This window comes from Macaca mulatta, chromosome 9 (assembly GCF_049350105.2).
Source record: "Macaca mulatta isolate MMU2019108-1 chromosome 9, T2T-MMU8v2.0, whole genome shotgun sequence".
NCBI lineage: Eukaryota > Metazoa > Chordata > Mammalia > Primates > Cercopithecidae > Macaca > Macaca mulatta.
The window spans coordinates 130,800,068-130,815,287 of NC_133414.1; the positions used below are offsets into that span (position 1 = coordinate 130,800,068).

The 15,220-nt window shown below is 39.4% G+C and overlaps 1 protein-coding gene across 1 annotated transcript in view; it reads right to left on the reverse strand.

Moving 5' to 3' along the window:
* CACUL1 (CDK2 associated cullin domain 1) overlaps nucleotides 1-15,220 on the reverse strand; it is a 68,240-nt gene that overhangs the window by 13,464 nt on the left and 39,556 nt on the right. Inside the window, 2 exon segments of the mRNA NM_001266943.1 lie at nucleotides 5,088-5,190; nucleotides 9,562-9,657. Coding sequence (NP_001253872.1) covers nucleotides 5,088-5,190; nucleotides 9,562-9,657 — 199 coding nt within the window.

The following is a 15,220-nucleotide window of genomic DNA, read 5'->3' on the forward strand; positions in this document are numbered from 1 at the left end:
CTGAAAAGTAAATAAAGCTTTCTAAAAGCACTAGTATAACCTATCATGAATGATACATTATAACTGAGTTGAGTTGAAAATGCTTCCATTACATTTGGAGAATAAAGTATCATACAATAACCTCCCTCAATCATTTCTCCTTCCCCCAAATCACCATTAGTAATTATTTGGTAACTGTGATCAGAGACAGAAATTCATTTGCCCAAATGCTATAGCTACATCTACTATTTTCTTACAAGAGCTAAGGGCGAGGGATGATGATGGCTCATCTTTCTCATTTTTCACGTCTTTGGTGACCCTGACTCTGAACATGACAACAGAGACAGTTTTCTTTTAGGTTATCTACTGCCACACAAACATTTTTAAAAAGTTTTTAATGAGGAGGAATAATTCCTCTAGATTAGATCACTAACAAATACAACAATTCCTCTAGATTAGATTACTAACAAATACAAATTCCATTGATTAGTGAACACAACAGATACTACTGACCTAAAATGATTCATTTTTAATTTATCTCAAAGACCTACATTTGCTAATAACAACAACAAACTTGGTATGATTTTACCCTAAGCCAGGCTTGTAACATCACATATAAACTGATTTTGTTCTGTTCATGCCTTTCTAAAAAGAGAAATGCCATCTTACTAGGCCAATGAGGATTTTATAGTCTCAAACATACAATTTGAGTTATGTCTGCATATATATGATGAAGGCCATCAGCGATGGACTGTTAAGTTTATCCTTCCGATTTTATCATCAGTAGACAGTTACAAGTTTGAACGGCATAGACCACCAGGGGTGTCCAATCTTTTGGCTCCCCTGGCCCACAATGGAAGAACTGTCTTGGGCCACACATAAAATACACTAACAACAGCTGATGGGCTTTAAAAAATTGCAAAAAAAACTCATTTTAAGAAAATTTATGGGCTGGGAGTGGTGGCTCACACCTGTAATCCCTTACACTTTGGGAGGCTGAGGAGGGTGGATCACGAGGTCAGGAGTTCAAGACCAGGCTGGCGAAACCCCATCTCTACCAAAATTACAAAAAAATTAGCCAGGCGGGGCAGTGGGCGCCTGTATCCCAGCTACTCAGGAGTCTGAGGCAGAGAACTGCTTGAACCCAGGAGGCGGGGGCTGCAGTGAGCCGAGATCACGCCACTGCACTCCGGCCTGGGTGATAGAGCAAGATGCCATCTCAAAAAAAAAAAAAAAGTTTACAAATTTGTGTTGGGCAGCATTCAAAGCCTTACTGGGCCACGTGGGGCCTGCAGGCCATGGGCTGGACAAGCTTGGTGTAGGCAAATGCTAAGCATTTCAGAAAATCATGTTGCTTTAAAATGCAATGTTTAAAAATTTAAATTCTAAGTGTTAGGTTTTCAGAGATTTTTCTACTCATAAGATTCTAATTTCAACATGTATCCAAAATCCAAGCACTCTCTCTCTTTATTAATCCATCTTCCTAACCTTTTCACCATTTTGGCCTCCAATTAGGCATGATCCTACTAACTCTTCATATTCAACAACATATTGATTATGTGGTCAAGTATATACATTTGCAAACCATTCCTACCATTACTGTAATCACCTATGTCAAATTTGATAGCTATGAAGAAATGATAAATACAAAGATACACACATAAAATGTACATAAATATTTGAAATAAATTTTAAAATGATTACATTTAATAACAAAAGATTATTAGAGTTAAGGTGTCACTCTATAGGAAAAGTGTTTAAAAGATTTTCTAGTTAATCTCCCCTTTTAAGGAAAAAGAAATGGGAGTTTGGGGGTGGTAACTTGAGAGAGGAAAGAGTACTGAGCATTTAGCAAGTGCTAGGTACTTTACATATATTTAATTCTCACAAGTTCGATCATTTACCTTTTTATTTTTAACAGGTAAGGAAACTAAGGCCAAAACAAAAACCCCTCACTGAATAGTTCACCTGAAGTCACAGAGTTAGCTAGAGGCAAAAGAGGTTCAAGAACGTTTCACTCTAAATTCTGTACTCTACTTCACCATACCAACACCGAAATGCTTGCTTATATGCAACAATCATCACACAGATATCAATAAGCCATATAGTTTAAACACTAGAATAGATAAGTTCTAATCGTAAAGTCTAGACAGGTTAAGTGCCTTGCTGAGAAAGTCACACACCTTTTGATACCTGAATTGGGACCAGAACGAAGCTCCTCTGCTCTTTCAAGTATTCCTCAGTGCTACACACTTGCTTAGGAGATTCTCTCCTTTATTAATTTGAAAAGCAATTCTTAAAACTGAAAATACTCTTGGCTTCAAAAAAATTTCAAACTACAATGGTTTGAACTAAAAGGCAGAATTGCCTAAGAAAATTAACTAAAACGTAACTATTTAGAACACTATGCAAACTGAACTAGAAATCTGCTGCTGTAAAAGTCAACGTACTATATTTTCCCAGGAAATTTCTACCATTAACCCCATGCTACACATTTATTGTTACATTTGCTCAGAATCACTAACACACTATGTAAATAACCTTGATTAACAATAGATCCTAGTAGTTCTGCAGCTTTCAGAGTTTAATTCAAATAATTTCAAAGGAAAACAATTTTACTATCAGCCAAAAATAGAAGCCACTTTATTTTATAAGCAAATATGTAAAAAATGATTATACCATGGAGCCGACAGAAAATTAGTTTTATCCCCAGTAAGAAGTTACTGTTTTCATTCATGAAACATACCAATAATGAATGATATGGGCATTCAATAACTGATTCTTTATTAACAGAGACAGTATTTGTTTTACATTTTTGTATTGGTTTTAAGACTTGGCTCCCAAATTCTTCTGACATGCCTTTTATCAAGAGGTAGGATATATTCCTCTTTCCTGGAATTTTGGCTCTGTGACCACTTGCCCAGCAGAATACAGCAAAAGTGGCACTGTGCCAGCTTCTGAGCCCAGGATCTAAGAAACCAGCAGTTTCCATTTCCTGTATCTTGAGATACTCACTCATGAAGGAAACACAGAGGAACCAAAAGCTAGCACCAACTTACCAGCCATGTGAATGAGTCACACTGAAAGCCCCAGCCCCCAGTTAAGCCACAACAGACAATGCTGAGCAGAGCAGACATAAGCTACCCCACCAAGCCCTCCCAAATTGCAGAGCAAAATAAAAGACTGTTGGTGTTTCAAGGCACTGTGTTTTTGGATGATTTGGTACACAACAATAATAAATGTGAACACTAGCTTTCCAGATCTATCTGAAGCCACGGGAAGGAAATTATTGATCAGATTGTAGAAAATTATAGAAATTGAATGTAGTTATTTGTTTTGCTGCAGTAAAGGGGTAATATAAAAATGTATAAGTGGAAACGATATTAATAGCTGTGCTTTTCTGGTTGAAACTTTAACCTCTCTTTGTTTCCGTTTCTCCATTTCTAAAATGAGGGTAATGATTACACCTATTCTATAGGGTTAGGAGAATTAAATATTTTTAAAGTATAGGTCCTACCAAATATAAGCAGTGCCTGTGTGTGTTTAAAAACCTTCGATGATCATCCACATAATACAGTTAAACATTGTCCCTTGTTGTTCTGAAGCTCAAACCAATGAGGCCAGTCATTTCTCTAAGTACAATGCCTGATAATTGTGCAATAAATATCTGACAAACTCAGTTTTGTCCAATTTACAAAAGCTTAAGGACCTTTCTGTTTAATTGGAAATAAAAAGATATATCCACCTTTAAGTGTAATTTTTATTGAAAACCAGACAATATGATTATGTTTTCTCTCACCAGATCTGGACTACTATATTCTTTCTTGAATATTCTCTTTGCATACATCCAATAAAATTAGTTTCCAAATTACTGGCAAATATAAAAATATATTTACAAAGTAGACAGGCTTTTTCTACCAAATGGTAGCATTTCTCTACAGAATTTTAACAAGATTTCAAAATGCTCTATCTTGTCATGAAAGCAAAAAGACAATGTCAGTATCAGGAAATACTGAAGTGGTTATAATACCTGGAATACCTCATGAGACAATGTTTAAAGATGTTTATAAACATCTCCCAGCCTTACAAAAAAAAAATGCAAGTCATATTCCCAAGACTCTAGGCCTCTTTTCTGTTTCTGGAATCTCTTGAAACATAATAATGAAATGTATATTATCTTCAACTACACTATTCTTTGAAAAAACCCTACCTTTCTAAACTAGCCCCACGCTCGATAATTCTTTCACTTAACATTAAAAACGGGAAAAAAAAAAGTTTATGGTCAAGCTTGAAACAATTCTTTTGTAAATTCTAGTAAAAGTTCATTGTGGCAGACACTAATTATGGTTCACAGGAAAGCAAAAATACATCCTGCCAACCCAAATATGTGCCACATTCGAAAAAATGACTTGATGTGTCATACAAGATATGAGCTTTAAAAGGATGCCGAGACATTAGGTTACAGGGACTTCCTAACTCTACCTGGAGAAGTATATTCTTTCAGGAAAGGCAGGATGAGATGCTAGCTACTGCGAGGGGAAGAGGACTCAAGAATGGGGAGAGGAGAAACTAACTGAGCTTAATATTCTTAATAATCTACACAGGCACATGAAATATTTTACAAATCCTAATTCACAGGAGAGAAAACTCAGGGCCACAAGAGGCAAAGAAGTTTGCCTAAAATAGAGAATAAATGACAGAACCAGACTAGAGAAGGGTTTCTGCACTAAAGAGTAAAAATCAGAGGATTCTGTACTACCATTTCAGAGAAACAACACTGTATTCCTTCTAGAGTTACTGGTAGTAAAGTTAGAAGTGAACTTCCTAATAATACTTTCCCCACTGTCAGGGAAAAAAAGGGGCGGGCAACAAGTTATCAGGGCAGACACAAGGGCACTGTCCAATGACCTGGTAAAGGTGCTCACAGCTCACCGGGTGACCTTCAAGTCCCATTTTTAATTCCGCAGTGTCTCAGGTGGGCTTCAACACTTCCTATCTGGTTCAGAAGATGTTAATATTGGGATTTACATGACAGTGCTCTCAGACCAAAAAGAAAAAGGAAAGATCATTGCTAGTGTTATCTCACCCCTATAAGCTGAATTACTTACGCATTAGGCTGTAAATGTGCTTTTCTGCAACATGTTCCGTAAACAGCTTTATAAGGTCATCTTTTAAGTCTCTGTTAAGCTTGGTTTCGATGTAAAACTTATTCTGAAAAATAAAATGAAATCTTTTTTGTGTATTAATTGGGGAAATGGTTAGTCTAATGAACTGGAGCACTAAATATTTTAGAAAACAATGCATAAAGGCATCAATTAAAACAGAAAAACTCAACACCCAACAACAAAAGCCCTGCAGCTGTTAGTTACTTGTCTTTCTGGCACGGGTTGAAAACATGAAAAAACATTTTCAACCATACATCTCCGAAAGAACACTGGGAGATATCCAACATTAACTAGACAGGGATGCACAAACATTGCAGAACCACACTGTGTGGAACACCCTTTAAAAATATATCATCAAAAGACAACATGGAGAAACACTAATGAAAATTACCCCATTTATCAATGATCTGGGTTGAAAGCAGGCTGTGGACGTGCACTGGCTGACTCCCCAGCACACACTCAATTTCACTGATGAAAGTCATTCAGCTTCTGGCATTCCCTGGGGACCACCTTTGGTTCAGAGGTAGACACTCAAGGCAGCCCAAGCAGCCTTAGAGAAACCTTGGCATGAGGGAAAAATCTCTTGCAGTCATCTTATAACCATGAGGGGAATGTCAGGCCTCTGAGCCCAAGCCTGCACCTATACATCCAGATGGCCTGAAGCAACTGAAGAATCACAAAAGAAGTGAAAATGGCTGGTTCCTGCCTTAACTGAGGACATTATCTTGTGAAATTCCTTCTCCTGGACAATGAGTCTCAGAAGCTCCCTCTGAGCTCCCGGTCTGAGCACCTTGTGACCCCTGCCCACCAGACAACAACCTCTTTGACTAATTTTCCACTACCTACACAAATCCTATAAAACTGCCCCACCCCTATCTCCCTTTGCTGACTCAGCCCACCTGCACCCAGGTGATTAAAAAGCTTTATTGCTCACACAAAAGCCTTTTGGTGGTCTCTTCACACGGACACCCGTGACAGGGAAGAGGATAAAACAGATGTTATGGACAGCAGAGAGACCAAAAACCAAGTCCTTAGTAATACTGTTGAACCACAGATTCAACCAACCTTGGACACAGCCTCATTTCTGGAGTTTTATTACAAGAGATAATACTCTTCATTATTTAAATCACTTTGAATCATGTTTTCTGTTTCTTGCAGCTGAAATCTTGACTAGAATTACTGGCAAGTCCAAAACAAAGTTGGTTTTTTTTGTTTGTTTTTTATTGAGACAGCGTTTTACTCTTGTTGCCCAAGCTGGAATGCAATCATATTGGTCAGGCTGGTCTCAAACTCCTGACCTCAGGTGATCCGCCCACCTCTGCCTCCCAAAGTGCTGGGATTCCAGGCGTGAGCTACCACGCCCAGCAAAAAAAGTTTTTCATATTTAAGTGTTAATGCAGAAGAGTAGAAAACACATAGAGGAATGTTAAGTCGCTCACTGATTCTCTCAATTTAATTTAAAAAGATTTCTTTTTGGAGATAGGGTTTCACTGTATTGCCCAGGCTGGTCTCAAATGCCTGGCCTCCCACTTCAGCCACCTGAGTAGCTGGGATCACAGATGTGAGCCACTAAGTCTAGCCATTTAATTCTTACACAAGTTTTTTTTCCATCTTTTTAAAAAATATATAAAAATAAGATGCACATGGTTAAAAAATAGAAAGCATGCAAAACAATATGCAATAAAAAGTCTCTCAATGCAGACCTTCTGACCCAATCCCAAAAGGTCCCATTCATTCTACACTGGGAAAACTTCTGTATATTCTTTCTAGGATGTTCCTTGCATATATGTGGATATGCTTTTTTCCCCCTAAAAAAAAAAAATACTAGTGAGAAAATATTAAACACTGCATTGTATCTTGCTTTTTCATTTTTCATTTAATGTTGTATATTGGAAGATTTTTCTCTTAAAAAAACAGAGTCGTGTTACTTATAATTGCATATTTTTCTGTCTTCCATAAATTATTTAAATAATAGTCCCTACTGATGACAATAAACCTGCGTAATTCTTATATGTGGAAGTCTTATAGGTGGACGGATGTTAGAGACCAGCCTGGATAACATACCAAGATCCCATCTCTACAGGGAAAAACAAAAAAAATTCCTAACATTAGGTATGGAAAAATCTACTCCTTCCTTACTGATCTGAAATGTCACCTTTCTTATTAAACTTCTACATTTACTTCAGCTTATTTCCGGGCTCTGTTCCCTTGATCTATCTATCCCTGCCACCAATGACAATCTGTTGGGAGCAAGCCCCCCAGAATCTGGCCATAAACTGGCCCCCAAGACTGGCCATAAACAAAACCTCTGCAGCACTGTAACATGTTCATAATGCTTTTCTCTCCTGGTATATTGTCCTATTGACATTTAAGATCTGAATGCCCAGCATTTTAATGTACCCTTTCTACTCTTTGTAAGTAACTAGAAACCAATAAAAATAAATAGTATGAAAACTTCAGAAGTACTTAGAAACTCCAATTAGTCCACCTCTTTTTAACTTTGTCTCAGGTACAATAATGTTAAATTCCAAAATTGTAAGCAAAAATAAATGTCTTTATCTGATCTCTGTGCCTTTCAACAAGACCTTAGTTACAATTAATCTTCTAGTTTAATGACAATTTCTTGATATTCATATAGACAGACTTCTAACAAAGACATTAATTTTGACAAATGTTTTTACAAATTTCTGTGTCAGCAAAAGAAACTTTGCTTATTATGGCACTAGTAGGTTAACATTTCAAACTATTTTCTTTAATATACTTTTCTAACAAAGCAGTACCAAAGTTCAAATAATTTCTATCTTCTGGACAATAAAAGCAATTTAAATAACAAATTTTCAAAAGTAACTACAAAGCAAATTCAAGCTCTTAATCTATAAGAAAAGTTGTAGTTACACTTTACAATCTAAGATCCCTTATTTGAATTCTGCTAGCTGAAACAGTAAGTTTGAAGTTCATTTACTCTTAACTGACACAAGACTTCTTAAACCCCAGGATCCCACCATAAAGTTTAAGAAAGCAACAATGGCAATACAGAAAAGCATAAATCACCTTTCTGTCTTAACCTATTCTTTTAATAAACCAGCTATTTACCTTTTGATTCAAAATTATAAATTAGACTTTTGTTTTTATTACTAATGCTACCTAGCCAACATGCTTACTGGTAAATGCCATTAAAATGGCAGACATGCAAGTCAAGAAATCTATTCACCCACCCTAAACTCCTTTATCCACAAATAGGCCCTGTCTTTCAGCTCCGCTTCCATACCTGGTCTCCACTGAAAACTTTAAAACAGCAAGAATAAGGAGTCGGCTGGCACGGAAATAAAATGTTTGCTCTGTCAGTACAGGACATTTACCTAACACACACTCCTGATGAATAGCCCATGATAGGATTTCACCAAAATGATACAATTTAGCTACCCTCCCAGGCTTACACTCTCCCCAGTAAGTTAATTCTGCTAACCTAGAGGCACTTATTCCTAGTGTTATCAATAATATTTTTCCTTAGTTTCATGATTCATAAAGGAGTTCTGGCACTTAAACCAAAAGAAAAGACTTTTTATACATTCCTTTCTTGGTAAAAGGCAAAAACCAGTTTCTTTGGCATTATACCGACTAGAAAACTAGTACTATTAAAATTGTTGTCAGTAACCAAGAAGTAAGTGTAAATGAAAATCATGAGGTACTACATCGTCTTTTGGGAAGTGCCTTCTAAATTAGAGGTAGGTGTACTTTTGTTTTGTTTTTGTTAAGTGCATTTTATGGAGAGTAAGTCATTCGTAAGATTGCCATCCACATACAGCAACCTACATGCTACAAAAAGTAGGATCAACCTGAACATCTCATTCCCTAGTCTAATAAAGAATGGGGATCATGGTTTCTAAGGGCTCCTCCATGCAACAGGAGCACTAACATTAAGACTCTATGACTCTGGATATTTAAAACAGGGAGGAAGCTGATCAACAAAGTCACAGTCTACAGCTTATACTCATAGCATAACTCTCCAAATAAAACAGATCATCAGAATGGCAGCAATGTTTTACTGTTCTATTTTTTATGGAAGAACTTACTTGGCATTTTACTTTCTGAGGACAAGAAATCTTACATATCTTTATATTTGTAGAACCAAACACAGTGCCTTCCACATAGCAGAAATAAAGTAAGTACTCATGTGGGTGACTGCTTATCTTAATGCCTACTTGTCTATTCGGCAATTGTTACTTAACGGAATTTCAAAGCAGAAAAAAAAGTTCTTCTATGTCAACAACTATCAAACATTACTGAAATAATTAAATTTCCATTTCTAACACAAATGTACTAAAAGAAAAACAACATGCTTAACTCTTTGCATCTATTTGTGCTCTGACCAATACACCTAGGTATTTGGGAAGGAGGAAGGAGCTCTCTAACTTACCATATATATGAAAAGAGGCACAATGCTCTGCAATGCTCCCATATATTGTCCAAGAGCTATATTAAATCTTTCAATATAGAGATCTGGAGGGCTGGCCTGTGAGAAAGAACAGAAGTGTGATCAATCTGGGAAACCTGGGAAAGACCTTCCACCACAATCTGAAATACAAATAGAAGGAATTCAAAATTCATAGAGATTCACCAAAAAAAAAAAAAAAAAGAGGAAGACACGTACACTCTGAAGGTAAGACTTCTACCTTTGTTCCAAAATCTATGTAAAACTGAGGTTTAGCCATCTTTAAAAGCTGTGTAACCTCAAATGTTAATTAAAAGGCTTCTTCTTTTACTGAATAAAAAGGTGCACTCAGGCCGGGGGTGGTGGCTCACACCTGTAATCCCAGCATTTTGTGAGGCCAAGGTGGGTGGATCACTTGAGATCAGGAATTCAAGACCAGCCTGGCCAACACGGTGAAACCCCGTCTCTACTAAAACTACAAAAATTAGCCAGGTGGAGTGGCAGGTGCCTGTAATCCCAGCCACTTGGGAGCCTCAGGCAGGAGAATCACTTGAACCTGGAGGCGGAGGTTGCAGTGAGCCGAGATCACACCACTGCACTACAGCCTGGGCGATAGAGCAAAACTTTGTCTCAAAAAAAAAAAAAAAAAAAAGATGCACTCAAAGATAAGTAACAGGATTTTTTAAAACTATTACTGAATTACATGGATATTCTATATAGAAACCAAACTATATTTGAACCTGGAATAAGTTGGGAGGATATTCAACTAAGTGGTATAGGCTTCATGTACTACTAGAATGGCTAATGAAATTTACAATTACCTTAAGCACAGAAATATTCTGATTTCTATGCTAACTTGGTTGTAAACCACTTCTGTAACTAATTATAAATATTAGTTAGAAAGCATGGATACAAATGACACATAAACATCTTCAGCTCTGTAGAGTAGTAAAATACAATACATTCCTCTATTAACTCACTTTTACAAAATACCAAATCATAAAACCATCAAAAGAGAACACTTCCAACTTTTTCATATGTTATAAACTGAGTAGAATATAGACGGTGTTCCTCTAAAATTCCTATGTTGAAGCCCTAAACCCCTCATACTGCCATACTAGGAATAAGGAAGTAATTAAGGCTACATGAAGTCACGAGGGTAGAGCCCTGATCCTATAGGATTAGTGTCCTTAGATGAAGAAACACCAGAACACTCAGGTTCTCACTCCTCCCACAGGGCTCAGAAAAAAAGGCCATGTGAGGACTGCAGTGAGAAGGCAGCCATTTACAAGCCAGGAAGAGGGCCCTCACCCAGAACCAAATAGGAAGCACCTTTGTCTTGGACTTCCTAGCCTCCAGAACCATGAGAAACAAATTTCTTTGTTTAAGCCACCCAGTGCATAGTACAGCTGACCCTTGAAAAACCGGAGAGTTAGGGGAGCCAACACCCAAACACAGTAAAAAATCTGTGTATTACTTTTTCATATCCCCCCCAAATTTACCAGACTACTGTTGACCAGAAGTCTCACTGGTAACATAAACCGTCAATTAACACATATTTTGTATATTATATGTATCATTTATACTGTAGTCTTACAATAAAGTAAGCTGGAGAAAAAATATTAACAAAATCATCAAGAAGAAAAAATGTATCTATTCATTAAGTGGAAGTATATCATCATAAAGATTTTCATCCTCATCTCCACAGTGGGAAAAGGGTTGGCCTTGCTGTGTCACAGGGGTGGGAGAAAATCCATGGATAAGTGGACCTACATGGGTCAAACCCGTGTTGTTCAAGGGTCAACTGTATTTTGTTGTGGCAGCCCAGTCGAACACACTGTTTTACAAAAGTGCATCCATGCATGATTTCATTCTATTCTGTAAAGCTAAGTTAATTAGGTCCCATTTTAACACTAAAGAAACACCTAAATGGCCACTAATTTGTCTAAGATTAGACCATCAGCAAACGACAGATCCAGGTCTTCCAATTAAGAATTCATTTCTGGGTCAGAGTGTTGGGGGATGAGCATGGTACACAACAGAATGCAAACAAAACTGATTCTACACAAGAACTAACTTGTGTTAGTCCCACAGCCTATCAATCACATCTTACACAAAAAGTCTTGCTTTCAAATAAGGATATTAAGAAATGCCATATGGAAGGATTCCTAAATATTAAATTTTAAAACATGAAATTATAAGACCACTTCAGCTAAGCTGTTTCAGAAATGTTCAAATATTTTGATACTATTTTCAAAGAAGATTCAACTCATATTTCAGTTCTACTTAGAAGCTTATATACATGTAAAGAATTGTCTTTACTTCTCCTAATTCATCTCCCATTACTGAGTACTTACAGGTTTGGTGCACGCTAGGTGTTTTTATTTACATTTCCTTTTTTAATTTTTTTTTTTTTTTTGTACATTTTGAGACAGGTCTTGCTCTGTCTTCCAGGCTGGAGTGCAGCTCACTGCGGCCTCCACCTCCCAGGCTCAATTGATCGATCCTCCCACCTCAGCCACCTCCCAAGTAGCTGGGACTACAGGTATGCAGCACTAGGCCTGCCTAATTTGTTTGTTTGTCTGTTTGTTTGTTTTGGTAGAGATGGGGTCTTGCTATATCGCCCAGACTGGTCTTAAATTCCTGGGCTCAAGCCTCAGCCTCCCAAAGGGCTGGGATTACAGGTGTGAGCCATCACACCCAGCCCATTGCTTTTTCTTAGTCCTTCTAACTGCCTATAAATTGAATGTTATTTCCATTTTACAGATGAGGTGACTGGGGCTCAGAAATAGTCATCTATAATTCTACAGTGAATAAACCCAAGAACTACGAGTCAAACCATGATCAATCCAAGGTCTTCTGCATCTACTTAAATTCTCTTTTGGCACCCTGAAACCTTTTTACAAACTTCTCAATATAGGGCACAACTGTCTACCTCTGGTTGCACGGCAAAGAACAGGACTGACAATGGGAATACTAGCACTCCCCAAAAGACACAAGGCCTCCCTGACTCTTCTTTCTACCTGACCATCTCTATCCACACCCACTAAGCTGGCTAACTTCTAGTCATTCCTTCAAAAATATCTAACTACATGGCCCTTCCGTGGGGCACCACTACACTCACTTCCCTCACTGGGTAGTCTCTGTCACTACCTTCAAGCCCCCGGAGGGCAATATTTGTGTCTTATCTGTGTATCTCCAGTGCTGACCACAGTGCGTGGAACATAGCAGATACAGAATGCATTGTTTTGCAAGGAAAGAGTCTCGTTTAAATCTCAACTTTGACTCTCAATCTAATTTAGCATTATTTAAATCTAAATTCCTACTTAACAAGGCTGTATGACATTAAGAAATTCATTTTGCCCTCAATATCTATATCTATACATTCAAGATAGGAAAAATACTAGCTGTGGTACTTCCAAGATGTGATGAAAATCAAATAAAATAGTGGGTGTTTTGAAAATGTCAAGTATTACACATGTATATGCAACTAGGAAGCAAACTCCTTTCTGAATTAACTACCCATTTGTCTAATGCTTCAAAAAAAATCCAACAACATTTTTGTTTTTGAGATGGAGTCTTGCTCTGTCACCCAGGCTGGAGTGCAATGGCATCATCTCGGCTCACTGCAACCTCCGTCTCCCGGGTTCAAGTGATTCCTCTGTCTCAGCCTCCTGAGTAGCTGGGATTACAGGTGTGGGCAACCACACCCAGCTAATTTTTGTATTTTTAGGAGAGATGGGGTTTCACCATGTTGGCCAGGCTGGTGTCGACTCCTGACCTCAAGTGATCCGCCCACTTCGACCTCCCGAAGTGCTGGGATTACAGCCATGAGCCACCGCACCTGGCCTAATAACATTTTTAAAAGCATTCTTTGTTAACTAAAGAACTTGGGGAAAATGGATCTATGTTATAGGCAAACTTTTACCTATAACTCGTGAACAGAATCATATGTAACATCTTCCTCTAAACTGCTTCGAAGAGCTCTAAAAATGATTATTTCGGCAAAGAAATACATTTTAGAAGTATTATGTGAAAAAAATCTTAAAAGCTGTTGCATTAAAATAATGTTCTCTTTTTACAAAAGATCACTTTATCCTACACTCTAGGCCCCACTGGGGAAACTGTTACCTATTTACCTTATTTCAACATGACAGTATTTGGCTTGGACATTCAAGTTTTTACCCCTAAACAAGCAAGCTTTGCTTTTTCCCCAAAGAAAACAAGAAAAAACTGCCAGAAAAATAATAACCATTGTTACAGGATCTTTGGGGTGTCGTTTTTCTGGCCAGAAACCCCCGTCTTTACCTGAGTTTTGCTGAGACCCACTGGGCTCATTTTGCCCACTCGACCTGGCAGGCTGCGCTCGGCTCACACTACTGGCCTGGGTCCCACGCCTGCCAAAGGCAAGTCAGGTGTGGAATGGCAAGGGGTGTGTGAGTGAGCATGGGGTCCGGCCACTGCACACAGTCAGACATGCTGGCTGCTGCAGCAGGGCAAGCAGCTCCAGGTGCTGGCACAGGTGCCGGCTCTCTGAGAGGCTGTGGGCGGACCACGCACACCACAAGCAGCTTCCACAGATGGCACTGGGAAATATGGTGGTGCCTGGAAGCTTGAAAACTCCAAGAACCAAAGGGCCCCAAAGAGGGAGTGACAACCCTGGCTCAGGGAGCTCCCAGGTCTGGGTTTCCCGAAGGGTCACAACTCTTCTTTCCTTCTCTTCGCCCACAATGTGGCGAGCAAGGGGCATGTCTCAGCCCTGTATGTGTTACAGCTCTTCAGCTTCACCATTCAGTGGGCCCCGAGTTCCTGTCCTGCGACCAGAAGAAAAGATCCGCAGACAAGTGGAGGAGCAAGACAAAGAGGAGCTTCACTGAGCAACAGAACAGCTCAAAGGAAACCTGCAGGGAGCAGCTCCTTTCCACAGCCTGGGTGTCTGGACAAGTGTTCAGCTCCTAGCAGAAAGGGTAGCTCCTCTCTGCAGCTGGTCGTCCCATTGTCTGCACAGCTCTCAGCAGAAAACAGGCCCTAAAGTGAGTGGCTCCTCTCTGCAGCTGGTCATCTCAACAACTGTTCAGCTCTGGGTAAGCCCAGGGCTTTTATGGGCCCAGAAGGGAGGAAGTACGTGCCCACTGGTCCATGGCCAGCCACAGGCAGGCCTGGAAAAGCCACCACAAGTTCCCACTCCAGTCTGTAAGACTGGCAGCCTGGCCCCAGCCTTCAGGCCCTCCTTGACTTGAAGGTGGGGGCCTCACTGGGGACCTGCCCTCTTCCACCCAGGAACCTGTCTGCCTACTGCTGCCATTCAAGGAGCCCACGCTGTAGGTGCCAAGGGGCGCTTGCAGGCCAGCACCAAGCTGAGCTCGGCACCCCTCGGCTTCCTTTCTATACTTGTCGGTGCCCAAAGTCCAAAGGGGACTGAGGCAGCAGGGGGCTAGTGTGTTTGCACTGCCCTGAGCATGTGCACACCTGGCCAGGCTGCGACAGCACCTGGGCTCACCCCCAACTTTGCTCCAAGATCAGAGTGGGTGCCAACAGCAGGGAGAAGCCAGGCAGTGGGAGCAGACTCTTCTGAGCTTTCGAGGGCAGGGGGTCCTTCCTGGGCCCCCAAGAATGCAGGGATGTCTGAGTCCACAGCTGTGGA